Consider the following 26,307-nt stretch of genomic DNA (forward strand, 5'->3'; position numbering starts at 1 on the left):
GAACGACCGGTGTCTCGAACCTTGGACGAACGCAGTGTCTCTACAAGAGGCGTCGAGCGAGGAGAGGGAGATGCCTCAGGGGTTTCTTATACTCTCAACAGCCGCCTGATCAAGATGGAGGAGGAGGAGCGGCGGGGCTTGCGCATCACTACGTGGAATGGTAAGTCCGCGCAGTCGAGACCCATGAGCTGGAGCTAACTGATGGCAGTGAACGGTATCAGGTTAGTTGAACGTGCCGCATCCCACCTGCCGGCCTTGCATCCACAAACTCTGCGAACATGAACATTGACACGGTCAGGAATCCGTTCGGATATCAGCCATGGCGTCAAGAGAGGACTTTCGCTGTATGTCAAACCTGTGCGGCTCGTTTTGTAGGGCTACTTCTGATTGAACTGTAGGCGATGTTTGATATTCTCGAGGCCGATATTGTTGTCATGCAAGAGACGAAGATACAGAGGAAGGATCTTCGGGATGATATGGTACTTGTGCCCGGATGGGATGTCTATTTCAGTCTGCCAAAACACAAAAAGGGTACGTATGAGGTTTACTCCTTCAGGACTTCGGATAAGTGTTCTGACGAACTATGCTTAGGATACTCTGGCGTCGCCATCTACACTCGCAACGCTGTCTGCGCTCCCATTCGAGCCGAAGAAGGCATCACAGGCATCCTCACTCCTCCAAACTCCTCCACAAGCTTCTCGAACCTCCCCAAAGACCAGCAAATCGGAGGCTATCCTAGCACCAGTCAACTTTCCGACTGCGCGCTCGACGCTGCCACTCTAGATTCGGAAGGTCGCTGTGTCATACTGGAATTTCCTGCCTTTGTACTCATCGGCGTGTATTGTCCTGCTAATCGAGATGAAACGAGAGACGAATTTCGTATTGGTTTTCTGAACGCCCTCGATGCCCGAGTACGCAACCTTGTGTCGGCTGGCAAGAGAGTGTTTTTGACCGGTGACTTAAACATCGTTCGGGAGGAGATTGACACGGCGAATGCGGAAGAGCAATTGAGGAAGCAAGGTATAACAGCGGAAGAATATGTATCCACTCCAGCCAGGCGGATACTAAATCAGTTACTAGTTGGCGGCAAGGTTGTAGGGGAAAGGGACGAGGGCCGGGAGGAACCAGTCATGTGGGACATTTGCCGGTCATTCCATCCGGATCGGAAGGGCATGTTCACATGCTGGGATCAGAAGCTCAATGCACGTCCTGGCAACTTTGGGTCTCGAATAGACTATGTGCTTTGCAGCAAGGACTGGAAGGATTGGTTCTGCGAATCAAACATACAGGAGGGTCTCATGGGTTCAGACCACTGTCCTGTGTACGCCGTGCTAAAGGAGCAGGTTGAGATCGATGCCAAGGAAGTCCATATTAGGGATATTATGAGTAATGGAATGTTCAAGGGCGGTGTGCGTCAGCGAGAGTGGTCGACCAAAGATTTGCTGCCGATGTCTGCGAAGCTAATACCAGAATTCGATCGTCGTCGTAACATCCGCGATATGTTCTTTAAGAAGCCCTCTTTGCCCACAAGAGAAAGCTCCTCTAAATCAGTAGGTGAAGACGGCCAGGAAGAGAAATCGTTGGGTTCTGGAGATCCTCCACAAACGAAAAACGCCCCGAGCAAACCGGAGGCAGCTGGTTTATCCATCGCAAGTCCTGCCGCGTCAATTGTGAAGCGGCAAGGGGAAGCCTTAACTTCTATAACGCGACCGGTGAAACGCAACAAATCTAGCTCAGCCTCAAAACCAGCAACTGCGGCTCTTAAGGGCCGACCTGATAGAGGCCAGAGCAGTCTCATAGGTTTCTTCAAACCTAAAGCATCCCAATCCAATGGGGAAGAAGAGGGCCGATCACCCGCAGGCTTGGATGCCGAGTCTGACTCTGCAAGTTTTGCAGCTTGCGATCCTCCAACCTCAGTACTCTCAGCCACCTCATCGACGCCTTCCCACGGCGGACAATCCCCCGGGTGCACATCACAGAGCAGCTCCCTCGACGCCGCTGAGCAGAAGGGCATCATAGATCCCATAGTTTCCAAGGAAAGTTCTAAGGAGAGTTGGTCAAAGATCTTAGGAAAGCGGATCGCTCCTCGATGCGAACACGATGAGCCATGCATCAGTCTTGTTACAAAGAAGCCAGGTGTTAACTGCGGTAGATCATTCTACATATGCCCTCGACCACTTGGACCATCTGGGCAGAAGGAGAAGAACACACAATGGCGCTGCGGAACTTTCATATGGAGTAGTGATTGGGTTGGAGATGGAGGGTGAAGCAAGAAGTATGAAGCTGCCATAGAAAGACCGGGAGAGGACACAAACTCATTGCATTAGGATTTCTGCTACAGGGTGCTCAACAAGAGGGCTGTAGGATTCCTTCCCCCCTCGTTCCTGCTCGAAATTTCCTGCCTAGGTTACTCAAGGAAAGCGGTTCTTTGGGTTTCGCAAGCTTTGCCGATGCTTATGACGCTTTAGCCAAAACATCTTGTGGATTTCGACAGGAGCACCGTGGCACCTTGTAAATTTTACGCCGCATCCAGCAGAATTGAGCTACGGGCGAAAGTTTTGGTGTACTGCTTGCTGTCAAAGTAGGGCTACGAGGAAAATTCAAGACCTTATAGGGCATAAACAAAACAGCCTCGCATGCGTCTCTAATCCAAGATTTATTCAGAGGAGCGGATACAGAGAGCCATTTGCAGTGATGCCCTTTTCATTACCTACCTAGGTAGGTACTAGGTAGGTAGGTATGCATACACGTGCACTAGGTGTATGTTTTGCTCGATGCATAAATGCATAAAATATACACCTCAATTCCAATTGGCTGAAAAAAATCCAACCTCCTCTTTTTATTTAGCGCGCTTAGTCCAAACTCTCATTGGCTGAAAAAAATCCAACCCCCTCCATTTCTCTGATCCGCTTAGCCCAAACTCTCATTGGCTGGAAAAAATCCAACCCCCTCCGTTTCTTTAGCGCGCACTCTCATTCGCCCAAAGAAATCCAACCTCCTCCTTTTCGTGGATTTACCCTAGGAACCCACCTGTATGCAAGATGGGGCGCTATGGTATGAAAATCCGGGGAAGACGGTCTTGATGATCCATGGTCTGAGGTGATCATACGGAGTAGTTTGGTTCGGGGTTGATGCAGGTCATTGCTATGGCAACCAGGGTCGTTGATAGCTTATTTACCGCAGGGGATTTTGCAACGTTTAGAATCACAGCAGGAGAACGGGATTGGTGACAAAAGTCTTTATTGTTTTTTCTCTCTATGCTCTGCTGTCTATTGTGTACATGAAGACCCGTAGGAATGTTCTGAGACCTCGCGCTCCCTTTTTCCTGCCAATAAAAATCAAAACGCTGATATGTGCTGCCAATGCTCAAGGCCGTTCTTGGTGGTTTTGGTGATTGTCGCCTCGAAGGTCTTGAAAACAGAAGAACATCAGAAGGGCCGCACAGAGTGTGTACAAATGAAAAATTTCCAGGATAGTGCCTCTCATTTGAGGAAGTAAACCAATGCCAAACACGTCCACGCCAATGTCGATAGATCCTAAGATCGCAAGGTACGACAGCAGCAGATACGTTATTTGTCATCGTGTGCGCAAGCCAGTATCACATGCGATCTCGGCCATCCGAAAGAGGAAATAGAATAACAAGAGCAGTAGGACAGAATTGTGTAACTTGCTCATGCAGAAGAGTCGCCGAAGGCCAATGGAAAAAGGCGCCAGAAGGAAAAACGGCCGGTACACATCGAGCTCCATGTTGAGGAAAAGGCTGGAAGACGATAGGGCCAATACCAACGGAATATTGATATCGAGGGTGTTGAGCACTACAATTCCTAATTAGCATTCTGATTCGTGGTGTCCTGGGACTATGCACGCCGGATACCTTCATCAAGCACCGAGCCACTGGCGTCCAAAACTTTCGAGTGCTTGCTCTTCGTCGAGGTCGAAACCAGTCAAAGTAAAGGCATCCTGGTTCAGGTATTCCCCAAGTTCCTCGAGATCGGCTTCGTGGGTATCACTATATTGTTCCGAGGGAGTGAAGCCAACCCCAATGCGCATTTGGTTAATCACTCCTGCAGGATTTGTAGCCTCGTTATCCATGGTAATACGATACTCAGCTTGAGATGACATGGGAAGAGTGAGGGTCCGGATTTCGGAGAAATCACCACTAAGTCGTCCCGTCTCTATGTTCCTGTTTTGGGGGTTGGTGACCAGTTCGTAGTTGTCTGTTGGAGGAATCGGGTCATTGATGGCGGCTTCAGCGATCCTCTTCTTGCTCATGCGACGCTTCTTCTGTCCAGGTCTACGAGGCTGGTAATGATAACCAGGGTTCATTTGTCTGTGTCTCACTTTCTCGTTCTCGGCGAGCTTTTTGAATTCATCTCTAACACTGTTCGGCTCAGCCTGCCACATTTTTCCAATGATGACAGCTAGAACATGTCAGAATAGAAGGTTACAATTTATAAGCATGTTCACTTACATATCTGATTGTTATGAAGACCGGGGTTGTTGGTGAGAACATCACCGCGCTTCATATTGCGGTAGATGATAAATGCGTTGGGTGGTCTTGGGATCTTGCCGCCATTGCCGGTTTTAGCATGATTACTACCCTGGGTACGGTATGGGCTAGGTTCCTGAGCGTATCCATTGGAGTCGACAGCTGCTAGGGCGCGGGGCTCTATGATTTCAGCGGCTGCCTCAGCTTGTGCGGGTGGTGCCACAAATGGGCGAGTCAACACTGGCAGTGCATAGCCACGATCAAATTTGAGGTCGAAAGTCTGCAGATAACTCGATGCCCCAAGATAAACCATGGAAGTGCCATGATCCACTGCAAACATGCAATATTCCTTGACAATGTATCTGTAATATTGTGTAAGCTAAGAGAGCGGGGTCAAGGGATCCAAAGACTCACGAGTACACGTTTACCACAGCGACGACTTGCGCAGCGGTCAAGGCGTTGACGAGGTTGACATCCAACGTAAGAACACGGTCGGCACGAGGGTGCTGGCGCAACACTGCCTGCCAGATAAGGTTGAGTTCGGGGGTCAAAGCCGCCTGTCGCGCAATGACAGCTTGGGCTGCCATTCTTGCAGTCTTTGTTTGAGTACTTGAGGATGTCTGTGAAGACCGGCAAGACAAATGAGAAGTGAAGAACTTCTAAGAAGCTTTACGCTGCAATTGAAGTTGAGGTGATGATACTTCAGAGCCCCGAAGGACTTGAAGTGGTGGATATGTGGTTGCCGGTTTTGATTAGGATGGAGAAAGGAAGGGAGAATTTGTGTTTTGGAGTTTGTTGTTGTGGGTGGAAGAGCTCAGCCGCGCTAATGCTTTCGAAAATGAGAAGTTGGCGAACTTCTTTGTTCCTTAAAAGCTTAAAGTGCCAACATATTTTGAAAAGCAGCAAGAGTTCGCATCAATAGATAAAATTCACTCTGCCGCCTACAACACAACCACAACCTCGAATATCTTGATCTTCAAATTTCGAATTTCGAACAACAAAGTGACCTGTCATAGTCAGCGCAATGCAACGCACTCCAGATTCGCAGCAGCTTCAAGGAGAGCTCAATCCTGAATCCCCGGACGACTGCATTCCCGTCCCAACGAATCCCACTATTTCAAATCTAGTGGATAAGTTGAGCAGATTCATAGAAGAGTTCAAAGAATTCGATGACAAAACAGAGATATCAACTCCCGAGGCCGACTATGGCATAGGTCCTGTCAAATACGATATTAAGTTCCTTCCTGGCCAGGGCATTAGAGAAGAGGAGATCAGAAACCTCGACGACGCCATCAGACAAGAACAGTTCGCCGGGGATGAGCTGATCAAACTCGATTCAAAAATTGTTTCTATGGGCTGGGGTGAGGAAGATCCACTAAAATGGCTTCCCGCTGCTCTTCGAATCCGCATCCGTACAGAAATCCGAGAGTAAGCTTTCAAATCATGCATGACGTGGAAACTTCCCTAACTAATCCTTTGCCCAGGACGACTAGCAAATGCATCGAAGAAAATAGACTTGCATTGAAGAGCGGAGTGGAATGGAGTAGGGTTGATTACCTCGTGCGTTATAAGGAGCAATTTGTTAAGCTCCCAAATGCCGCGGAGATTTACCTCATGTGCAAGATGATTTCAAATCGCAGACGTGGAATCGTGCCTCCTCGACGACAATTGCCAATGCATTTGATGATACGCCGTAAGTCTCAACTAAACACTTCCAAGACTAAGAGCTATGTTAATGGTCTTGCAGTCATGAAACGCAAGAAAGAGAGAATGTTTTTTCTTATGATTGAATGGATAATGGCGCAGCTGATCATACGTGCTCCGGGGTTAAAAATACAGATGAAGGACGAAACACAATCAGATGGTGCAGGGGACCTGGAGAAGAATGAGAGAACCCAATCTGAAGGTCTCTGATTCAGAAGATGATATTGCGAGCTCGATGGAGTGGGGCCAGCGGACGGAGATGAGAATGCAACTCGCTCTCAATATTTATGCAGACTGGCAAACGGCACTGCTGCCTCGATGTAGTGGAATGGATATGCATGTTTGAGAGGGCCAGTAAGCAAAACCAGTTCCCTGCCCTTCTTGTCCCTGGTGTCAAATAAGAATTCGAGATAGAAGCGGGCACAGGTAATCCATTCGTCAAATCTGGACATGGACACCACAAGAAACGGCACAATCCTATAGTGCATTGTCCCCCTTGCATAATGATTTGGTAATGTGAATTAACCTATCCTTGCAGCTTTATGTCAGTAGTGCCCCTATTATGTGATGCTATTTTAGCAAGAGATGTTAAAGACACAGAGACATTTCCTTCACTGTATCTGGATGTTTCTCTGCATGAATTTCGAGCTATTGGAGCCGAGGCATGTTTGACATGAAGTCAGCACCTCACGAGAATATCTCCTTTTGCCAACCAATATTTCCGACTGTTGAATGGCGCAATGAGGGAAAAGGGAGGGGTATTTCATCGTGTTTCGCACATAATCGGACTGTTGCTCTTGGGCCATCGCATCATTCATCATCGCGATGGATTTACAGGATCGGCACCGCATGATCACATTCCCACGTAGATAAGGGACAAATTGACAGAATAGCAGAATTCAATGATTGGCCGAAGGGGGGTCCACAATGATGGGAATGTGATGATCGTGAAGAGTTTCTTCCTTTGTTCATGTAAGGGGTAGTCGTGAGAATAAAGCTTGCGCCGCTTGACAAGCTAATGCCAACCAGGGTTGTACCCGAGGATGACTATTTTAGATAACTACCAGGTACTACTACCAATATGGCAACGACGGAGCATTATTATTGTGGAGGACGCGGGGATAGGACATTCACCTTCACCATTTCGTCACCCGCGCATTACAATCGGTGTTGATTGGCTAAAGGCATTCTGCCCCCCTCAATTCCGAGCAAAGGCTCTGATTGGTCTAGAGAATCAAACCCCTCCCATTCTTAGCAGGCTCTCTGATTGGTCCAAAAAATCCCAACCTCCCTGATTTTAAGGAGATCCTTTGATTGGCCAGAGAAAATTACCAGAGCAATACTCAACATTCCAGCTTCAGGAAATGATAAGACCAAAGGAGTAATGACAATCTTTACTCTCCATTCGTAAAACTACCTGAGCTACGAGCACGTCCCCCTACTTCTTCACGCGCGACGACTATTCCTGGTATGACACTTTTCTCATTTCTCCCAACCTCTGTCTCGCAGCCGCCAGACTATTTTCCAATTGCAGTATCTCGACCTGTTTATAACAACGTTAGCAATCATTCCTTATCTGCCCAAAAGAATGTTACGAACCTGTTGCTCCATCTCCCTGACTTTGAACTCATGTGCACCCAATTTGGCATAGTCTACTTTTTCTTCCTCCTGATCGCGATCCTTGATCATACTCTGAACCTGTCTGACAAGCGCTCTGCATGCTGCGCCCACTGCCTTGCTGGCCTGTTCCAATGACTCCTGGCTCTTACTCATGAAGCCTGCCTTAACTCTGCTGGCCGCGACAAGCTGTGCTGTGGACGCCGCAACATCGTTGGACGCAACAATAAGTTGCTCTGGGCTGTTGCGACCAGAGAGAACACCATCTGCAGTCTCAATCAGGGTATTTGTGGAGGAAGCCACCGCCTTGGCGGCTGAGATTAGCCCTTCGGTCCACCGGTTATTCTTTTTGTAGAAATCAGTTTTGGAAAAAGAGCCACGACCAGCCTGGACGATCTCCTGCTGGGTCACTGTTGCCGCTTTAATCAGCTTAGCAATAGCATTTGTTACAGCCACAGCAGCATCGAGGATTGAGTCGTGTATGCGCAGTTCATAGGTTGAATATCCATCCTTTGGTTTCGACTTCAGCTTTGCAAGTCGTGCGGCAGCAGCACTGATTGCGTCGGCAGCCTTGTTCAACTCACTGTCCACAAGGTCTCCCAAATCACCCTTGTTGTTGACCAATTTGCCACTGTTTGGCGCGAAAGAATCTACAAGTTTGTTGAGCTTCTGAAGGTTCATCTGTACTTCATTCATGCTGTTGATAACGACATCTGTCTTCTGCATCGGATCCATCCCATCGAGGCGGAAGCTTTGTAAGCCACGGAAGAACTTGACAGTCGATTGTGCTGAATGTCGTGCACCACTGATAAGCTGATCTGCCTTCTTGTCATCTGTAGCAAGTCTTGTCAGACCCTTGGTATTGCTGAGAACATCTGCAATAGAGCTCGAGAAGACGTTGATCGTCCGGATGATCTCAGCATGACTGCTATTGGGACCATCGGCGATGAAGTTATTGAAAGCTGTTGCGAATTCGGTGGCACTAGAAGAGGCCTTCTCGATTTGCGAAAGGACATAGGAAGGTGTTGCATTTTGGTTTCCAGCTTGCATAGATGAATCGAGTTCATATAAAGCATCATCAACACGTTGGACTCCACTCTGAAGTACCGAGTCAATGATATCGTTGATCTTGCTAATATTGGAGAGAAGCATAGCATCTATCTCTCCATCTAGAGCCTGGTCCGTTGCGCCGCGGGACATCTCTAACTCATTGAGCTTGATTAGGGTATCGTCCAAGCTTTGTTTGTAAACCTCTAACTCATCCTCCTTCTCCCGCAACAAGCGCTCAGCATCAGAACCGCCTTCGCTATATTTTGCATGAACTTCTTCAAGAGCCCGAGTCTTCTTTCGGAGGGCTTCTTCAAGATCTGCCATCTCACGATTGTATTTGGAAAGCATGGAGGAGAGTTCGTTGCCCTTGCTTCGCTCCAGGTTATCGGCCCGGTCCAGAGCCATGCGAAGTTCCCGCTTAAGCTTCTCTAGCTCCTCACGATTGCCGCCGGAGAGGCGATCTTTTTCATGCAGAGCTCTGTCTCTCTCTCGGATCATATCAGCAAGCTCAAGATTTTTCGTCTTTATTTCCCGTTCAAGCTTCTCTCTTTTATCGATGGCTTCCTGTGCTGAAGCTGCCTTGAGTTGCACGCCCTTAAATTTCTGCAACAAATCAAGATGCTCATGACGCAACTGTGAATACAATTTTGCAAGGGCCTCGTATTTCGTTCGCCAGGTGTTTACCTGCTCCTGTAGAGCACGGATTTGATCGTCCTTGCTACCGATCTGTTGGCCGTAACTACTCTGTAATTGTGTGAGCTCATTTTCTAGGGCCTTGATTTTCTGATCATATTGCTGTAACATAAGTTGATCCCGTGCATACTGAGCGCGCGCATCGAGATTTTCCTGCTCCAACTGCGCCATACGGCCCTGCGTTTGCTGTTGGAATTGCTGCGCCAACAATGCTTCCTGGTCTCGCCTTTGCTGTTCAGCTAACTGTCGTTGTTGCTCTTCAAAATCACGCTGTGCCTGAAGCGCAGCTTGCTGTTGGGCATAAAGCTGTTGCGCCTGCCGCTCTTCTAGTACCCTTTGCTGCTCCTCATACTCTCTATTCTGCCGGGCTTGTTCGTTCTTCCAGAACTCTCCAATCTCGTCTGGTTCTTCCACCTTGGGTGCTGGAGGAGGCGTAATTTGTCTTTCGATCTCTTGCTTCGGTCGCTGGGGTAATCGTGGGGCAGATTCATCTTCAGAAAGGAGATTGGGAGGCTCTTGTGGGAGCTTGGGTACAGTTATCAAGCTAGTAAGATAACGCAGATTGGAGCATTCGTAATAGAATTTGACTAGGCGGTAATGCTGCGCATCGTAACGTTCTCTCAGGGGTTCCAAGGCGTCGTCGTCGCCGGTCGCTATAGAGAATTAGCAGCTTGCAGTAAATAGGAAATTTTATGGCTCACTTGTATGCATAGCACGCAGCATGCTTGTAATGAATTTGTAGATTCCATAACTCTCTTGGACCAAAGGCACCAGTGCCGATATCCTACATTCGTTGTTGCCACCACTTCGAAAGTGGGAGAAGATCAGTTTTTGGAACTGTTCTATCCTGTCTTGAAGCATCATGAGGTCTGAGATGGTTTCATAACCCTCGTTTGGGTCGTTGATGCCCTTCAAGCTTATGTATTCCTCATATTCAAATGTGCCATTGAAATCCGGATGTTGTTGATGGAAGGCCAACTTCGCAAGGAGAAAATTGACGTATTCTTTGATCAAGGGGCCATAACCTCGCAGACCCTCCCCAGACATTCCTCTGTTGAGGCTGTCGATCCAGCTTCGATTTGCCATTGCATCTCGTAGTGTCGTCGGATGGCCTTCCTGGAGCACCTTATGCACAGTAATCAGTGCCTTGAAAGTCTGTACTTCGTCGGCAAGGATGGGCTGCCTAGGAGGAAAGATCCATCAGTCAGCCTCTTAATCCAGACGTTAATATACAATATGAGGTATTCGGTAGCCTCGGATATCCATATCCTCGCAGATCAATGCCTCTCATCGGGTTTCAATCAGGGCATCAACAGAGAGATTGCGACAACTAACACTTTCATGCCTGCCCAGAATGCCGTGGATGATTTGTGATCCCATGTGTACACAATACAGCTCCGAACATGTTTGCGTTTGGGCGCTGTCTCTTCGATACTCGTCGCCTTTCTGATGTTGATCGCAAGCTCAGCTTCGGACCTGCATTGTAACCATGTCAGCGCGTTGAAGAGGGCGGAAATAAAAGATCGAGAACTAATAGGGCTGAAAGCTATCAGGCAACGAACTTTGTGTGATCTATGTTACGAGTGGTTGGGGCGTAGGCCAAAGACATGTTGATAAGCGCTCAGCGCACAGAACGAGGCTTACTATGAACAACGGGGTAAAGAATGAGCGAAAGGAGTGTAAGGGTGAGGAGCATAGAGGAGGAGGAAGAGAGATTAAAGACAAAGTTGTAGCTCGAATGGGCTATCGCAAGTTGACGAGGTTCTAGCGCCTGTTCGGCAAACGAGCGGGCTGCGTAATGCGATTATGTGGCGAGTATAAGGGAGGGTAACCAACCTCACCTTACTAGGGACCTTACCTTACCTACCTCACCTTACCTAGGTACATAGGTGCTATCAGACAACCATAACTACCCAGGCTTCGCTTTATTTCAACGTCATTTTTGTTAGGTAGAGGGCGAGAGAACAGAAAGAATGTTGGTCGGCTCGGACGAGCGCCATCCTTATGTTATCCTTCATACTCCAATCGAGATGATGGGGCCGATAGTGTGCTAGTATATTGAGGGGGTGGTAGTCAATATGCAACTGGTCGGGACTGAGTGTAGATGGCTCGTAGTTAACATATTAAATGATCCCATGGATGCATTCGTTCTAAGACAGTCAAGAAAGAACTAATATATCACCGCACTGTATTTATTGCTACGCAAAGCTTCGCCATGTGCTCTGGTTTAACTCCAGAGGATGCCCTGCCCTTACACCGAAAATTCTAGGTAATCACCAGTTCTGTATAACGCCATATACGCCCCTTCAATCAGGTTCCTTCGCCCTCCAACTCATATCAATTGTACAGAACTACCCAAGCTGGGTTGACCCATCCGGTTCTGCATTCGAGTCCGGGTCCAACTAACAGTTATTCTGATTAAACGATTATGCTCACAATCCTGTATCTTCGTCAACAAATGTGCTCTTTGCTCTTGCTTCTTCTTCTTGTGCAGCCATCCAAGAGGGCAACTCGGGACCATCCTCCTCAGGACTGCTAGACAAGACTCTATGTGGCGGTCGCCTCTTAGATAGGGTAGGAACTGGGACATCTTTCCCATCTGCAGTGACGGTTTGTTGAACCGGCCCAGTTTCTTCAGCGTTGCCAACCCAAGGCGGCATGCATATTGGCGCATCTTCACTTATTGGTGTTGTTGGTTCGGAGTCGCCAGTAGGCGCAGCAACAACAAGTAGTCCGTCATCAGTACCGTCGGCATCAGCGTCTTCTCGACTTGGTCGCTTAGGTAAAGGAGGGGTTGAAACTGTATGTTGCTTTTCAACCCCATTTGACTCGAGCTCAGGGTCTTTCTGCTTTAGAGGCAAGGCTGATGGGGGTATAGGTTTACGCTTTGGGACAGGAACCGGCGCAGTTTTTGATTTCCTATCAGGAGGCGGAAGTGGCGTCCCTGGAGGAGGAAGAGGACGCCCGCGTCCCATGACCAGTGGCTGGGAGGGAGAATTTGCCACCCTTGAAGAGCTATCAGTTCTCGGTTCGCCGTGCCGTTGTATGGCATTCCATCCCCACTTCTTGGCTGTCGCTGCAGCATTGGTTACCGCTGTGAGAGACAGGCGCTTGGTGTCGGCAGCCGAAGATTTCCCTGATGAAGGAGAAGGGTTCTCACATCGTGGGTCATTCCCAAAGGAGGCCAAAGATTTTGCTGATAATGCTTGAGAGCTGAACGACGTATTGCTCATACTGACTGGACTGGGTGGATAAGATCCTGCGTTTAGGTTGTTTGTAGGATCCGGAAGGCTAAGAGAAGGCTGCGGAGTCAGGTCATTTTCGAATTCGTCCTCGGACTGCATCGAGTCTCGCGAGGATACTGAAGACTCACTACCAGCTTTCTCCGTTCTTGATGGTCGTGACGGGTATCTGACAGGAGTTTGGGCCGGCAAATTTGTCTGGGAGAGAGCTGAGATAGCGGCCATGGCAGTCGCGGCATGGCTGTGTTCGGGAGGAGTAGAATTCTTGAAAGTATCGGCGTGTGAAACATCTGTGCTAACACTCGGTGATGAGGCACTAGCAAATGAGCCGGATCGGAGAGCTTTCGGTTTATCACAAGGCTGAGTCTCGACACTTGTGGATGAAGCCATCGCTCTTAAACCTCCCAGATGCATAGCAGACCTTGCAGCTTTGCGTGGGAATGCAGTTCCAGAGGATGAGGTATCAACCAAAGGCATGCTTATGCTCTTTTCCACTTGTGATAAGGTCGATATCGCTTCATCCTGCTCGGCCTCCGGATGATGAACCTGGTTTACGTCCCCGTCCTGAGTCGCAGCAGTCTCAGGACCTTGGGTATGCTCTGAAATCCCATCATCAGCCCAGATACCCCCTCTCCATAACCTGTTCTCCGTATGATAAAAAGGAGAGTCATCCCAGTTCGGGAACACCAGGCTCTCAGCGACAACTTCCTTGATTCGGTTTTCGATTTGGCGAAGAATTAAGGTGTATGTAATCTGCCTTGAACTGACGATCGGTTCTATAGCCATGTCGATCTTTGGCATAGACTGAAAAGTAAACCAAAGCCGGTTTGAGGGAGGTGGCTTAACTCTAACCATTACATGGCCTTCGATCTTCTTTAAGACTACCGCCAGGAGTAAATTGACCTCCCTTGCCTTGATCCTTGTGCCAAGATCAATGCGAGCCGTAGCCGCCACTTCAATTCGGAAATTTCCTGTATAACGAACATCGGCCTCCACGATGAGTTCTCCGTCCACTGTCAAGTCTTTCAGTCGAGGATTGGTGATCACGGGCGCAGCCTCGCCCATATCAATATTTCGTAAAGCTATTTTCGACAAGAATGACGGGGTCTTCACCCTGGAGATCTTCTTGTTGATTTTCGCCCTGACAAAATTTTCTACCTCTGGGGTCTTATACAGGGCTAGGAATACCCTCCCTATGACGGCATTGATCCATCTTGTCTGCAGATGCTCTTCTGAGGAATGCAACCTCTGGACTAGCGTAATAATATCATTGACATCGTATTTGAGAGGCACTGGCGGGTTATCCTTTGCATTCAGCCTTCTCTCCTGGTTCCGCAGGAGTGCGAAGTAGAAGTCTTCCTTATCAGAGCAGTTCTCAGAGAACAGGAAGAAGGGTTTCGACGCCCCGCCATCCGGCGTCAACCCCCCAACATCTGTCTTTCTCGAGAGACATATGGCATTTCTCTTTATGAATAGCTCTCCTTCCGGCGTTTCGTCTCCGCCCGAATAGATACTAACATTATGATGGGCCAGGGATACTACGTGCCGAACCTCGAGCTGATCGTCATCGTCAAAGAGCATTAAGTGGCCATGCCTGCACCAAAAAGCGGTAAGTACTTTGCAACTGGTATCCATACAGAACAGTGCCATACCTCAGGACCACATAGAAAACATTGCCGCCTTTCCTTTGCGGCCTACCCACGCCTTTATTATCCAGCGGGCTGGAGCTTTGTTTCCGGTCGAAGATGCTCCTATACATGCTCTGATAGACACTCTGGTTGGCTGACGGGGCAGTCGTAGCTGCTGCAGGCACATACTCTCTGTAAATAGCAAAGTAGCCAGCAGCTACGTCGGATTCATTGTTATTGCGAGGCTGAAACCGATCGCCAAGCGTCTTCTGTGCGCGTTTAATGGCATCGATATCGTCTCCTGGTTGAATGATCGGATCGATTTCGCGTTCCCCGTATGTATTGTCTTCGTGGATGGGAAGTGTAAAGTAGGCGTGGAGGAGAACAGCGACGATGAGCAAGGGAATGAACGTGAGGCCACCGAGAAGATAGACGACGAGGAAGCCCGCCAGACCGCCCATCGTTACATCGGCAACTATGTGAAAGAGAGATTGTTGAGTAGCCCTCGGCACAATACTTCGTATGTAAATGTGGAAAGACGAGGCAGCTTCGAGCTACCGGCAGTGTACATATATATGTACATACCTTACTGGAGGTACCTATGTACTCCGTTAAGGGTTTAGTTAATACGATAGCCAGGCTGATTGACCGAAGCGGCGGCGCTATCGCCTCGTCAACGTCTCCCTGACGGAGGCTGTACACATAGACTAGATAAACTAGATATACAGTACAGTATTAGAGCACGGATATCTTGTGATGTGAGGGTCTATGATTGTGGTCATTCCGTGGCGCGCAAAGATAGAATACTTACGGTCTGTCTTCGATTTCGGTTCCAAGTTTCGCGATATGGTCTAATCAACAGCTATTACGTTCCTAGACCCAGAATCACCATGAACATGAGCCTTCCCGCTACTATACAGTAAGGGCCAATCTCTACGATGAATTGAAATATCCGCATCTCATTATTTATAGGAGCCAGTCCTTCCATGCGCCTCAAATACTGTATCTATAAGACAAAAAGGCCTTGATGGCTACCACTCCAGGCTTTCCAAATCAACACAACTTCCAGTTAACTCTGTCATCACAGGCTCAATAATAGCTCGCTCTGTCTTTAAGCGGGCCTTTTGTCTCGTTCTACTATAAAATACCGGGCAGTCCTTGCTGTCACACTTTACCTCATCCAACGGCGAGATGCCTGAGCAGCTTTGACATATTTTCTGAAGGTCCATGAACTTCCTCTCTGCATGGCTCAATCTCGTCCGCAAAGAGAATATGGACCAAGGCCTATTTGCCACGCACCCGGGACAGACCGGGCCATCAGTCTCAACCTTCTCCTTACAGACAACGCACGACGAGGATTTCAAATACGATTCCAGTGTTTTCTTATTGATACCAAGCTCTTTCGATTGTCCTTGTAGCTGGATATTGGTGTCAATCCTGCGAATACGTTGGACTTTGGGCATCTCGTCATACCAGCTTCGAATATTGGCCCCGACAAGATTGAAGATCCGTTCCAAAGGTGGTATTAGTCTTTTGGAGATGTAATACTCGGCGTCCAGTTCACAATGGTCGTCCTCGAGGAGTTTCTCAGGTGCTACACACCGATCAATTAATCGAGCTCCTGGTGCACCTGTGATAACAACATATGGGACACGTTCACCATATTGTGGCTCCGCCCGGGAATCTTCCAGCATGCGCTTTGTGCTGATAAGGGCACCAGGTGGCGGTGGGCCTTTATTGCTATACGTTCCAAGTTTGACCTCTCTGGCAAAGCAAAAGTCTTGGATAGAGACGGAGCCTTTCATGATCTTTTCGCATTCGTTTTGGAAGTAGCTCTTGACTTGGCTTAGATCAGAGGTCCGGAATAGGATCTTGAGCGCCTTTTCTTCGATCATTTGCTCAGCAGGTATGCCATCTCTGCGCACGGTCTCGGTGCCCTTTGCATCAAAGTCTGGTTTGGTTTGGTCCCTGCTTTCGTATTTAAACCCTACATAGCGCTTCTTTGCTAGAAGAACACATGGGAAGTAGACCTTTTCGAATTTGAGCTTGACTGGGCGTGGATTCATATTTGTAACGGCTTTTGCAATTTCTTCGCCAATATCGAATGCCTGGTCCTTGGTACGACCTTTCAAATGAACAAATAAACTGTCGGTGTCGCCATACACTACCTCCGCACCCCAGCGTTCAACAGAGTGGATAAAAGCAATGGCCTTTTCAAGCGTTTCCCGACCAGTCTGCACAATGCTATCTGCGATTTCAGAGCATGGCATACGACCTGAGAAGGACGCAGAGGTATAACCATAGGTAACATTGGCGATGAGCTTCAGTGCAAGCTGTCTGTTATTAAGCAGACGTTGCAGTGTCTTATCATCTTTGTCGAGTTTCATACCGCTCTTCACCATTACACGAGTCTCGAGGATTTCGCTCAGCATCTTGGCCAGGAGGGATTTTCGTATCTCGGGCTTCGTATACATGATGCCATTCGGCGCAATGTTGATGTGATCCTGGAGAAGCTCAAGAAGTCGTTGCTGCCTTTTGAACTCTGTGAAGCCCATCTTGTTCGTGCCTCGCCAGTCTACGACACGGCCGAGAAACGTGGAATAGCAGTAATTATAGGCGATCATTACACTTGGATACAAACTTTGGAAATCCAAGACGAGCACGGGGCTGGTATAGAATGCGCTCTGCGGCTCCATAACGAGTGGCAAGCATTCAAGTGCATTCTGCCCACCAACTTGCTTTCTACTGGGGGATACTAGAAGAAAATTCTCTGGCTTCGCAATCCGGAACATCAATGATTCAACCTTAAACTGCGAGCCACGAGAAAACACAGAGAAAAAGTCCACGCCAAGTAGACGAGCCTGCTCGCTCGTTCTGGCAATGAGCTCATTCTGCTCGAGTATTTGCAAGTCAAGCTGGACCCGGGAAATGTAGTGCTTGATGACTTTGGCAAGATCTCGAGGTCTGCCATTGGTATACCATCTGGTTAGGTCCGCCCAAGTAAAGTGAGGTATTCGACGATGAAGCAAGTGGAAAACGACATTTTCCATTGTGTATTGGAGAAGGTTCAGTTCGCTACGCATAGCCCGCCAGATGTTAATTAGGTGTCTGCCAGTCACTCTGATTGATGAAGTATTGTTGAACCCCCACTTGTCGTTATCCTTGCCGAACCGTCCATGGGACTGGACCTTCACTCGAGAAAATTCATCGCACAGATCGTAGTCATATTTCAGGCGCGCGCGCTCGATAAGGTATCCCCAAGAACTACCGTGAACTTCATAGCCCGTCAGGATATCAGGATCATAGCTTCGCACGATATCGACCATGTGGATCATGAGATCAAGTTCTGAGCTCTCTTCTTCAATTTCAAAGCCAACTTGCTTGGCAATATTTTGAGCCATCGTGTTATTTCCCGAAAGGACGACAACTCCAACGCGAATGCCTTCTGTGTTACTATTGCTCTCATGTTCTGCCTGATCCGAGTGCAAACCCCAAAACAGACACTGGACTTCGTCGTGCTCTGGATTGGGGACAAAGTCACCTCTTGTGTTTATATGGATCTCTAAGCTCATCGTGCTCATGTACTGCGCTTCATGCTGAACGCTGCAGGTTGCCTGGTTCTGTGTATATTTGAATCCATGCTTATTCTTCTGGGTAGGACCCTCAACCTGAGAAAGCTTGCCTTTTCCTTGCGAGCCAGCAACTACTCGTAACGGAACGTGAGACGTAGTTGCATTTGCTAACCTCGCCGCCTCTTCACTACGAAACCAACTATGCACTTCAGCGTATGCAGGTGGGGAATTTGCCATCTCCCAACTTCGAAGACCGCAGGCACGTCGTCGAGATTCGTGGACTTTCTCTACCTTCGGCTTATCCAGTACGATAGCTGTCTTGTCACCAAAGGTTGCTTCGGAACTACCAGTAGGATCGAATTCGGGAAGGAAAGGGACGGTCAAACTCTCAAGTTTGAACTCTCTTCCCGCCCATTCACGGGCACGCTCAGGGACATCTCTTTCATTGCTGTAGAAAGCGTCCTGATAGATTACTTCTGGGAGACTGAAATTCTGCATAGTGGATATTACTGAAACGGAAGATGGCGGCAACTCATCCAAAGCCAATAATATCACACTATTGTCCTGTTTTTCAATCCTATTCCTCATATGCACAAGGATGTTTGATCTCGGAGTACATATTCCAACAGAACGGAGCGAAATATCCGAACTCGGAAATTCACTAGCCTTCGAAGGATTATATGTGACTGAATATTTCCTTTCAGGAGAGCTGAGCTGGGAAGCACTTTTCTGACTTATTCTTAGAATTGTATTGGGATCATGAGGATCTTTAACGACTGGAAACCTGAGAGGCTGCATCTGAGGTCTTTCGTACAGTCGATCCTGAGATGAACTTTCCCTTCGGGGACCTGTTGCCAAGAGCGAAACGTTGTCCGTATTGGGCCTACTTCTCATCATCTGCCCAAGCTTAGAATCTTCATGAAGTGATGCTGTCTCTGCCAGCGAGACTTTCCTCATGTTTCGGTGATTCACATAATCTGAATCGACAGTTCGTTCAGGGTCGACGAGTGAAATATCGGGACGGCGGGTCTGGCCAAGAGATACTCTTTGTCGTTTGTTAACAGAATTTGATTGCTTGACTGGAGATTCTGGCCGTTTCAGGTTCTTTTCAGGAGACTTGCGATGGGCTTGAACGGAAAGATGATCGGGAGGGTTTTCTTGAGGTCCCGAACAAACCGAAACGTAACTAGAATCCAGTGAATTGGACGGTGAGGGTTCGATTGCGGCATCCTCAGTTGTTAGGTCCATGGCTGAAGATTTTGTGAGGCTGTTTAGGGTATCAGGATCAGACAAATTGAGGGATTGCTCCTCGAATTGGGCGCCATCTCGATGTGATTCATTATCAACCTCATGTTCTTCTTGAATGATGTCGGCCGGGTCCAGATGCGTCTCTTCAACATGATCTCCTTGCTTTCTTTGAGAGAACTCCATCCCCCGCATACTTTCGTCGTCAGAATCGTAAGCACCCCCATCATGGCCACTAAGATCGAAGGCCAAAATTCCTTTCTCGTCGACATCCCCAATTTCTTGGTCATTTAAATCGTAATGGATACTTCTTATACTAGTTTTTGGTACCAACTCAAGCGCTTGCCGTAGGTTTTCCGGGAAAAGATCTTCGACGGATTCCAGACTCGTTCTGACTGTCGCTTCAAACGGGCTATGCTGGACGAACGTAGTGAAAGAAATCTTTGCGCCATCACTCTTGCCCTTTTCATCTGCAATCAAATCCATGACTTTTTCTCTGTACTCTTCTTCATGAACCCATCCATCAGACCGCGAGCTTCGAGAATCGGCGGACATTGAGATCATGGCTTCAGCAGGAAACAGGCTGCTACCAGGTTCAGGATCTGACACCCTCGACCTACGACGGCGCGCTTCATCTCTCCATAGACCTGCCATGCTGTGCACTAACTTCTCATCTGGACCTAGTGGATTCAGGCGTTCAATAAAATCGTGGTGAAGTGGCCGAGGTTTGATGTCATGTCGATTTATGATATCCTGCACACATATATCTACCTCAATGGAGCAGTGACTGACTCTTGGAAGTTCAGCATCCTCAGTCACTAGCTCGCCGGGAATTGATCTGTCATGCCAAAGATGGGACATGTTAACTAGTTCCTCATACTTTGGTACTGGAGAACGGAACGTGACTACGCTGCAATCGATGTATCCGCACCCGTATAGATTGTAATCTGCCATCCATTGTAGGAGGTATTGAAGATGAGCTTCGAATGGCTGGAAGACTTTCTTCATGACAACACCCTGTCGTAAGAGATCTGCCAGTCGAGTCATTACCATTGGGTCCAGCATGTATATCTTCAAGTAATATCTATATCCGACATGAAAACCATAAAATGGAATTCCTTTGACAAGAGTGATGCGCGCAACGAACTTGGCATTTACGTCGTGTATATTGCGCCTATAACTAACGGCAAGTGCATGATCGATTGAAAGATGGAGTCGATGAATATAGGCACCCACTGTTTCATGGTCAGTGGCAATTAAATACACCATTCGACGTTAACATACCTTCATCGGGAACTAGGCTCCCCGTATACTCGATGTATAGATATGGGAACGCGCCGTGAATATGAGCACAAACTTTCTGGCCTGTTTCAGTAGCACCAAACACTCTGATGATAGGAACCTTGGGCTCCTTGTGCGCTTGTGAGGGTTTGACATTGTTTCGAAGCACGGGATCGAATTTGGTGGGCGAGGCTTGGTAACTGTCTATACAGTTCAAACGGACGCGAAAAAGGTCCATATCGACGAACTGATCTCATTCTGGTGGTTGAAAGGTATATGCGACTGTCTGTGACATGATTTGACAATGAAGTCTGTACACATAGGGTCGGAAACTACCTAAGTAGTGGGCTGTGGCTGTTTCAGTGAAGCGCGACTGAGGAATCGCGGAATCGCGGAGTCACGGGACGATATCGATTGCAATCGGCGTAAATAAAAATAGGTAGGTTACCGTTCATTTGCCTCCTACACTCACCGAGCCACTCACCTTCACCTGTTACCGGCTGGCTTCTTATCAGGATCTTCAACATGCCTCCAGCGGGCACACAACCTCGCAAACCGAATGCTCCATCAACAGCAGCCAAGGAGACAAACTCATATATTCCGGAATTTATTTCCAAAAAGCCTTTCTACATCGAAGATGAGGACCAGAACGACTACCTCGAACATCAACGGTTGCAGAAGGCCCAATCAGATCAATCCAAATGGTATGATCGAGGGAAGAAGCTTGGCCCTGCTGCGACCAAGTTCCGCAAGGGTGCATGTGAAAACTGTGGTGCTATGACGCATAAAACTAAGGAATGTCTGAGTAGGCCGAGAGCGAAGGGGGCAAGGTGGACTGGCAAAGATATACAAGCAGATGAAGTAATTCAGGGAGTGAGTTTGGGCTGGGATGCTAAGAGGGATAGGTGGAATGGATATGACGCGAAGGAATATAAAGCTGTGATGGACGAATACGCGCAGCTCGAGGAGTTAAAGAAGGCAGCTCAGGTCACGGAGAGAGACGGTGAGGATGATGATGGCGGGGATGGTGCGAAGTATGCAGAGGAGTCAGATATGGGTAGACACCAAAGTACAGCCACCAGACAACTACGAATTCGAGAGGATACTGCAAAGTATTTGCTCAACCTCGATTTGGATTCAGCAAAGTATGATCCCAAGACGAGATCTATGGTGGACAGTGGGGCTACAGCAGATACAGCTGCTGCTTTGGTTGCCGAAGAAGGGTTCATGCGGGCTTCAGGAGATGCAGCTGAGTTCGAGAAGGCACAGAGGTATGCCTGGGAGTCACAAGAAAAGGCTGGAGATACGAAACAGCATCTACAAGCAAATCCTACATCTGGAGAGTACTACCGTCGGAAAGAAAAGGAAGAGGCAGAGGCAAAACGGCAAGCACATAAGAAGATGCTCCTGGAGAAGTATGGCGGCGAGCTCAATCCTGTAGCAGCCAAGCTTCATAATGCTGGCGTTATTGAATCTGAGAAGTACATCGAGTACGAGGAATCTGGGGCAGTCAAAGGGACTCCGAAGACTAACGCAAAGTCGAAGTATCCGGAGGATGTGCTCATCAACAACCACACATCTGTATGGGGCAGCTGGTGGGAAAACTTCAAATGGGGTTATGCGTGCTGTCACTCAATAGTCAAGAACAGTTATTGTACTGGCGAGGAAGGCAAGAGAGCCTTTGAGGAAGCCGATCGTCTTCGAACTGGTGGGGCTTTTGTATTTGGGGAATCTGTCAAGGAAATCGAGTGGCCCTCAGGTCCGTCGGCTGAGACAACGAAAGATGAAGCTGACGGTTTGTCGACATCCAAGAAGCGTACTATGCAGGAGATGACAGGAGTGTCGGAGGAGGAGATGGATGCATATAGAAGGAAAAGGACGGCCACAAATGATCCCATGGCTGCATTCTTGGGAAAGGACAAACTTTTATGATATTTGCGCGAACTCAAGAAAGTTTGCACGATAAGGTGTTATGGAGTTTACATAATCAAGGCTTTTGTATAGCATCGGGGCTTGATGCATGTATGGAAATTGCTTTGTTTTGCGTTCAGCATAGCTTGTGATGCAGTTCTGCAATGCTTCGAAACTGATTTCTAGCCATCAAGAACAGAAATGTTTGTACACCATAGCTATCTGATTCATCATTCTCTTGCTCATTCCTCGTCATCCTCCTCACCATCTTCACCACCATCCTTCTTCTCGGCTGCCTTGGCCTTCTTTCTTCGGACACGACCCGGACGTCCACCACCAAATGGCGAGCTAAGCGCAAAGTCGATATGCTTTTGTGAATCGAGACGAACGACGAAGGAGGGAACATTGACAATCTGCTTGCCAACACGAATATGTCTCTGACGGATAAGGACACGGGCGTGGTGGATAGATTTGGCGAGACCAAGCTTGTAGACACAGGTTTGCAGACGGCGCTCCAAGAAATCTTCAATCTTCAAGGCCAACACGTAATCGAGCTTCATGCGAGACTCGTCCAAGACACCTACGCGCACGAGACGGCGAATGAGGGCGTTTCCTTCGAAAAGTCTCTTGGGGTCCTTCTCGTCGAGGGTGAGCAATTGACTGAAAGAAAGTTAGCGCTGTGAGTGCAGTAGCTGCAACAAGAAGTCTCGTACCGGGCAGCACGACGAATCTTAGACAGGGTGAGCTGGACACGCCAGACCTCGCGCTTGTTGCGGAGACCATACTCGCCAACGAGCTTGAGTTCGGAGTCCCTAGGACATAATCAGTGACATGAACAGAGACAAGCTCTGATACAGTGGTCCACTTACAGACGGGCACTCTCGAAGGCTATAGAAAAGTTAGCAAAAGTGAACAGTTTGAAGGGTCCAGACAGCCCAAGAACTCTTGGGGAACTGATTGATGAGAAACTGGGGATTGGGTATACGAACGTCTGCGAGGAACTTTGTACTAGAAGGTCTCAAGTCAGCATAACTGTATCAGGATTTTAGGTGCAATGAATTTCGGCACTGTGATTGATACGTCGATACGGTATAAGACGGGGGAGTGTATTTCAATGTTCTGGAGACGGGGGATGGAATTGACTCACAGTCTTGGAGTAGGATCTGGGCGCCATGATTGCGATTGCGATTCGAAAGGTTGTCGAATCGTTGCTGGCGGAGAGGTTGTCGTGCTGTCGTGCTGTAAATTTTTGGAGATATTCGCTTGAGATCTGAGTTTAGAGGAAGATCTCCGGCTAGTCACTAGCGTTACATCACGTGCACAGTAGGATAGGTTTTTGCCCTCGATTTCAAACCCCCGTCTAGTAAACGAGATTTTAGGATTTTGGAAAAGAGGCTCAACGACGACATTTCGACAACAACAGCGATAACCCCCCTCAACCTCCATCGCACACCGTCAAGATGGGTCACCCAGCAGGTCTTCGTGCGGGAACGCGCTATGCATTTAGCAGGTAGGTCGCCGCCCCATGGCAGTTTTGAAGTATTCTAATCCAATGCAGGGGTTTTAAGGAGAAGGGAATGATCAAGTTGTCGACGTACTTGCGCCAATACAAGTGAGTTGGTCCGGAGTTGGCTTCGAGGAGGGGGGCGGTTTCTAACAATCAACAGAGTCGGAGACATCGTTGATATCAAGGCAAATGGTGCTGTTCAGAAGGGGTATGTTTATCCTTGACCTTGAACAAAGCGTCTCAAGGCATTGGGACAAATGGATGTAAGAAGACAAATACTGATTCTATTTACAGTATGCCACACAAGGTCTACCATGGCAAAACTGGAGTCGTCTACAATGTTACAAAGAGCGCAGTTGGTGTTATCGTATACAAGAAGGTCAAGCACCGGTACATCGAGAAGCGCGTCAACCTCCGAATCGAGCATGTTTCGCTGTCAAGATCAAGAGAAGAGTTTGTTCGCCGAGTTAAGACCAACGCCGAGCTGAAGAAGAAGTCAAAGGCCGAAGGCACACATGTTCACTTGAAGAGACAACCATTGATGCCACGGGAGGCGAGGACAATTTCGATGAAGGACAACGTGCCAGAAACTGTTGTACCTATCGCATACGAGACCACTATCTAGGCTTTCAGGGCGCGTGGAATTTGCTTCGTTTGCTTTGTGGTTAGGATGGTCACGGTGGATCTCAGAGTTCAGCGTTGCATGACACATACATTTTTGTGCAATAACTCTAGGAATGAGAGCTAAACTCGTCAATGGATTTCATATCGGTGATTTGATGAAAGTATATCGTTGTATCCTTGGGTGTTCTTGCGCAGGGGCTGCTCTTCGGAAATCTACTTCGGAATAGCCTCGATAGCTACCAGAGTCGCCACTGTAGCCTTATAGAAGATACGCTCTATTCAGTCTCACGAGTGTGTGATTGATAAAATTAGGGTAAAATAATAGCTTACACCCTGATAGATGGCTCAAGGACATTTGATTCCCTACCTAGTAGGTACCAACTCTGTACTGCCTTCAACCTAAGTATTTTTAAATTCAGATCGATCTGCTGCTCACCCAAGGTACAGCTTGGGGGACACGAGTTGATATCAGATGATCATGTGGAGTGCCAAATTGTGGGCTCTGATTCACTGAATCGGATTGATGTATGATAAAGAGCTTTGCGCGCGAAGCAATAGTTGTCGGCTCGTTTGTTGGCCTCCCTCCGCCCTTTATAGCAGCAGGAGACCGCATCAAACGAGCCGTCGATTATATATGTCTGGCAATACTTGGCCGGAGGTATGGTGCCCAGCAAACTGGTGATCTAGTCGTAACAAACGAGGTTCTTTAAGCGTACAAAAAGGTCAGATATGAGCCTAGAATTTACAGTTACGTGTGTTCGTTAGGTCCCTAGCTATCTAGATAGACATATGCGTTATTTGGTCATTGTATGGAACAAACATCAGGTAGGTACCTTAGGTACCTTGCCTTGCCTGTTAGGTTGAATAGTGTCCATACGATTATATTGTCTTCTTTATATCTCCTAACACACCATGGACTTGTTCACCACTGTCCCGACTTCATACTTTCTGAGCACATCCCTACCTGAGGTCTGTAAGTTGCATCGTACAAGGTATATACATAATTGGACTAGAAGGGTAGAATGATCATCTTGAGCCCTTTCTGTAACAAGATCAGGTAACACTTAGAATACCTAAGGTAAGGTACTGGATCTAGGTACAGCACGTAAGTGAGGTATAGATAGGTAAGGTAGGTAGCTTAGATAAACCTCTTACCTCCGTACCTAGGTAGGTACCTAAGGCGCCTAAGTAGGTAGACACCTACACAAGTAGATGACCTCTATTGAATCTATTCCCTTCCCCAGGGATAGTCATTACTGCACAATACTTACTCCGTACACTCTCTGTTCCCCCGGGTACCTGTCAGGTACATCATAGGTCCTGTGTACTCCGTAGATGTCCTTAACGATTGGCAGAGAAATCGCTTCGCGTCGGGATCGATCCTTTCGCCAATCTGCCTGGCGACAGGACAATACCTTAGGTACCACAGCATAGGTACCTAGTATCGTCCTACTCCGTATAGCAGACTATACTCCCTCAAAAGCTTCAACATCCTCTTGTGCGCTGTCACTTGCACCTTGACGAGTTAGCCACCATATCTCGTCCTGATACCAATGTTGTGCCTCTGCATTTGACATCCCGTATTAATAACCATCTTTACAACCGCGTCATTTTTGCTTCGGCGCCGCCTTCTTTGATCTCCCCCTCGTTTTGCTCTCGCAGGCCGGGACTGGGAAACTTCGACTATGGCAGAGTACAATCTCCGTTTTGTTCTCAGAATGATACTTGACAGCTGCTAACCCTT

At 48.0% G+C, this 26,307-nt stretch overlaps 9 protein-coding genes across 9 annotated transcripts; 4 read left to right on the forward strand and 5 right to left on the reverse strand.

Annotated features, from left to right (window-relative positions):
* Positions 1-114: 114 nt before the first annotated feature.
* On the forward strand, positions 115-2,267 carry M430DRAFT_106596 (hypothetical protein; the record flags this gene model as incomplete). Its single annotated transcript, XM_024861091.1, has 4 exons — positions 115-164; positions 299-344; positions 399-531; positions 592-2,267. 4 exons carry the CDS (start codon positions 115-117, stop codon positions 2,265-2,267), a joined length of 1,905 nt encoding a protein of 634 aa, XP_024718401.1.
* A 1,612-nt stretch (positions 2,268-3,879) lies between these two features.
* On the reverse strand, positions 3,880-4,802 carry M430DRAFT_107029 (hypothetical protein; the record flags this gene model as incomplete). Its single annotated transcript, XM_024861124.1, has 2 exons — positions 3,880-4,421; positions 4,472-4,802. 2 exons carry the CDS (start codon positions 4,800-4,802, stop codon positions 3,880-3,882), a joined length of 873 nt encoding a protein of 290 aa, XP_024718402.1.
* Positions 4,803-6,048: 1,246 nt separating this feature from the next.
* Positions 6,049-6,403, forward strand: M430DRAFT_68638 (hypothetical protein; the record flags this gene model as incomplete). The annotated part of the gene is made up of 2 exons (XM_024869366.1): positions 6,049-6,182; positions 6,237-6,403. The coding sequence occupies exons 1-2, from the start codon at positions 6,104-6,106 to the stop codon at positions 6,401-6,403; spliced, it is 246 nt and encodes an 81-aa protein (XP_024718403.1). The 5' UTR covers positions 6,049-6,103.
* A 1,249-nt stretch (positions 6,404-7,652) lies between these two features.
* Positions 7,653-11,162, reverse strand: M430DRAFT_107033 (hypothetical protein; the record flags this gene model as incomplete). Its single annotated transcript, XM_024861125.1, has 5 exons — positions 7,653-7,736; positions 7,793-10,206; positions 10,255-10,736; positions 10,889-11,029; positions 11,116-11,162. 5 exons carry the CDS (start codon positions 11,160-11,162, stop codon positions 7,653-7,655), a joined length of 3,168 nt encoding a protein of 1,055 aa, XP_024718404.1.
* Positions 11,163-11,985: 823 nt separating this feature from the next.
* Positions 11,986-14,884, reverse strand: M430DRAFT_106513 (hypothetical protein; the record flags this gene model as incomplete). The annotated part of the gene is made up of 2 exons (XM_024861084.1): positions 11,986-14,389; positions 14,448-14,884. The coding sequence occupies 2 exons, from the start codon at positions 14,882-14,884 to the stop codon at positions 11,986-11,988; spliced, it is 2,841 nt and encodes a 946-aa protein (XP_024718405.1).
* Positions 14,885-15,454: 570 nt separating this feature from the next.
* Positions 15,455-20,759, reverse strand: M430DRAFT_52710 (hypothetical protein; the record flags this gene model as incomplete). Its single annotated transcript, XM_024868319.1, has 2 exons — positions 15,455-20,475; positions 20,525-20,759. 2 exons carry the CDS (start codon positions 20,757-20,759, stop codon positions 15,455-15,457), a joined length of 5,256 nt encoding a protein of 1,751 aa, XP_024718406.1.
* Positions 20,760-21,000: 241 nt separating this feature from the next.
* M430DRAFT_36542 (hypothetical protein) lies at positions 21,001-22,511 on the forward strand. Its single transcript, XM_024866949.1, has one exon. The coding sequence runs from the start codon at positions 21,047-21,049 to the stop codon at positions 22,451-22,453; it is 1,407 nt and encodes a 468-aa protein (XP_024718407.1). The 5' UTR covers positions 21,001-21,046; the 3' UTR covers positions 22,454-22,511.
* A 163-nt stretch (positions 22,512-22,674) lies between these two features.
* M430DRAFT_68643 (hypothetical protein) lies at positions 22,675-23,614 on the reverse strand (the record flags this gene model as incomplete). The annotated part of the gene is made up of 5 exons (XM_024869367.1): positions 23,580-23,614; positions 23,422-23,440; positions 23,302-23,320; positions 23,146-23,244; positions 22,675-23,092 (listed from the first exon to the last, which is right to left on the reverse strand). The coding sequence occupies exons 1-5, from the start codon at positions 23,604-23,606 to the stop codon at positions 22,675-22,677; spliced, it is 582 nt and encodes a 193-aa protein (XP_024718408.1). The 5' UTR covers positions 23,607-23,614.
* Positions 23,615-23,892: 278 nt separating this feature from the next.
* M430DRAFT_144653 (hypothetical protein) lies at positions 23,893-24,564 on the forward strand (the record flags this gene model as incomplete). The annotated part of the gene is made up of 4 exons (XM_024862900.1): positions 23,893-23,942; positions 23,991-24,044; positions 24,100-24,147; positions 24,234-24,564. 4 exons carry the CDS (start codon positions 23,893-23,895, stop codon positions 24,562-24,564), a joined length of 483 nt encoding a protein of 160 aa, XP_024718409.1.
* Positions 24,565-26,307: the final 1,743 nt, after the last annotated feature.

The sequence above is a fragment of the Amorphotheca resinae genome (genome assembly GCF_003019875.1).
Source record: "Amorphotheca resinae ATCC 22711 unplaced genomic scaffold M430scaffold_10, whole genome shotgun sequence".
Taxonomy (NCBI): Eukaryota; Fungi; Ascomycota; class Leotiomycetes; order Helotiales; family Amorphothecaceae; genus Amorphotheca; species Amorphotheca resinae.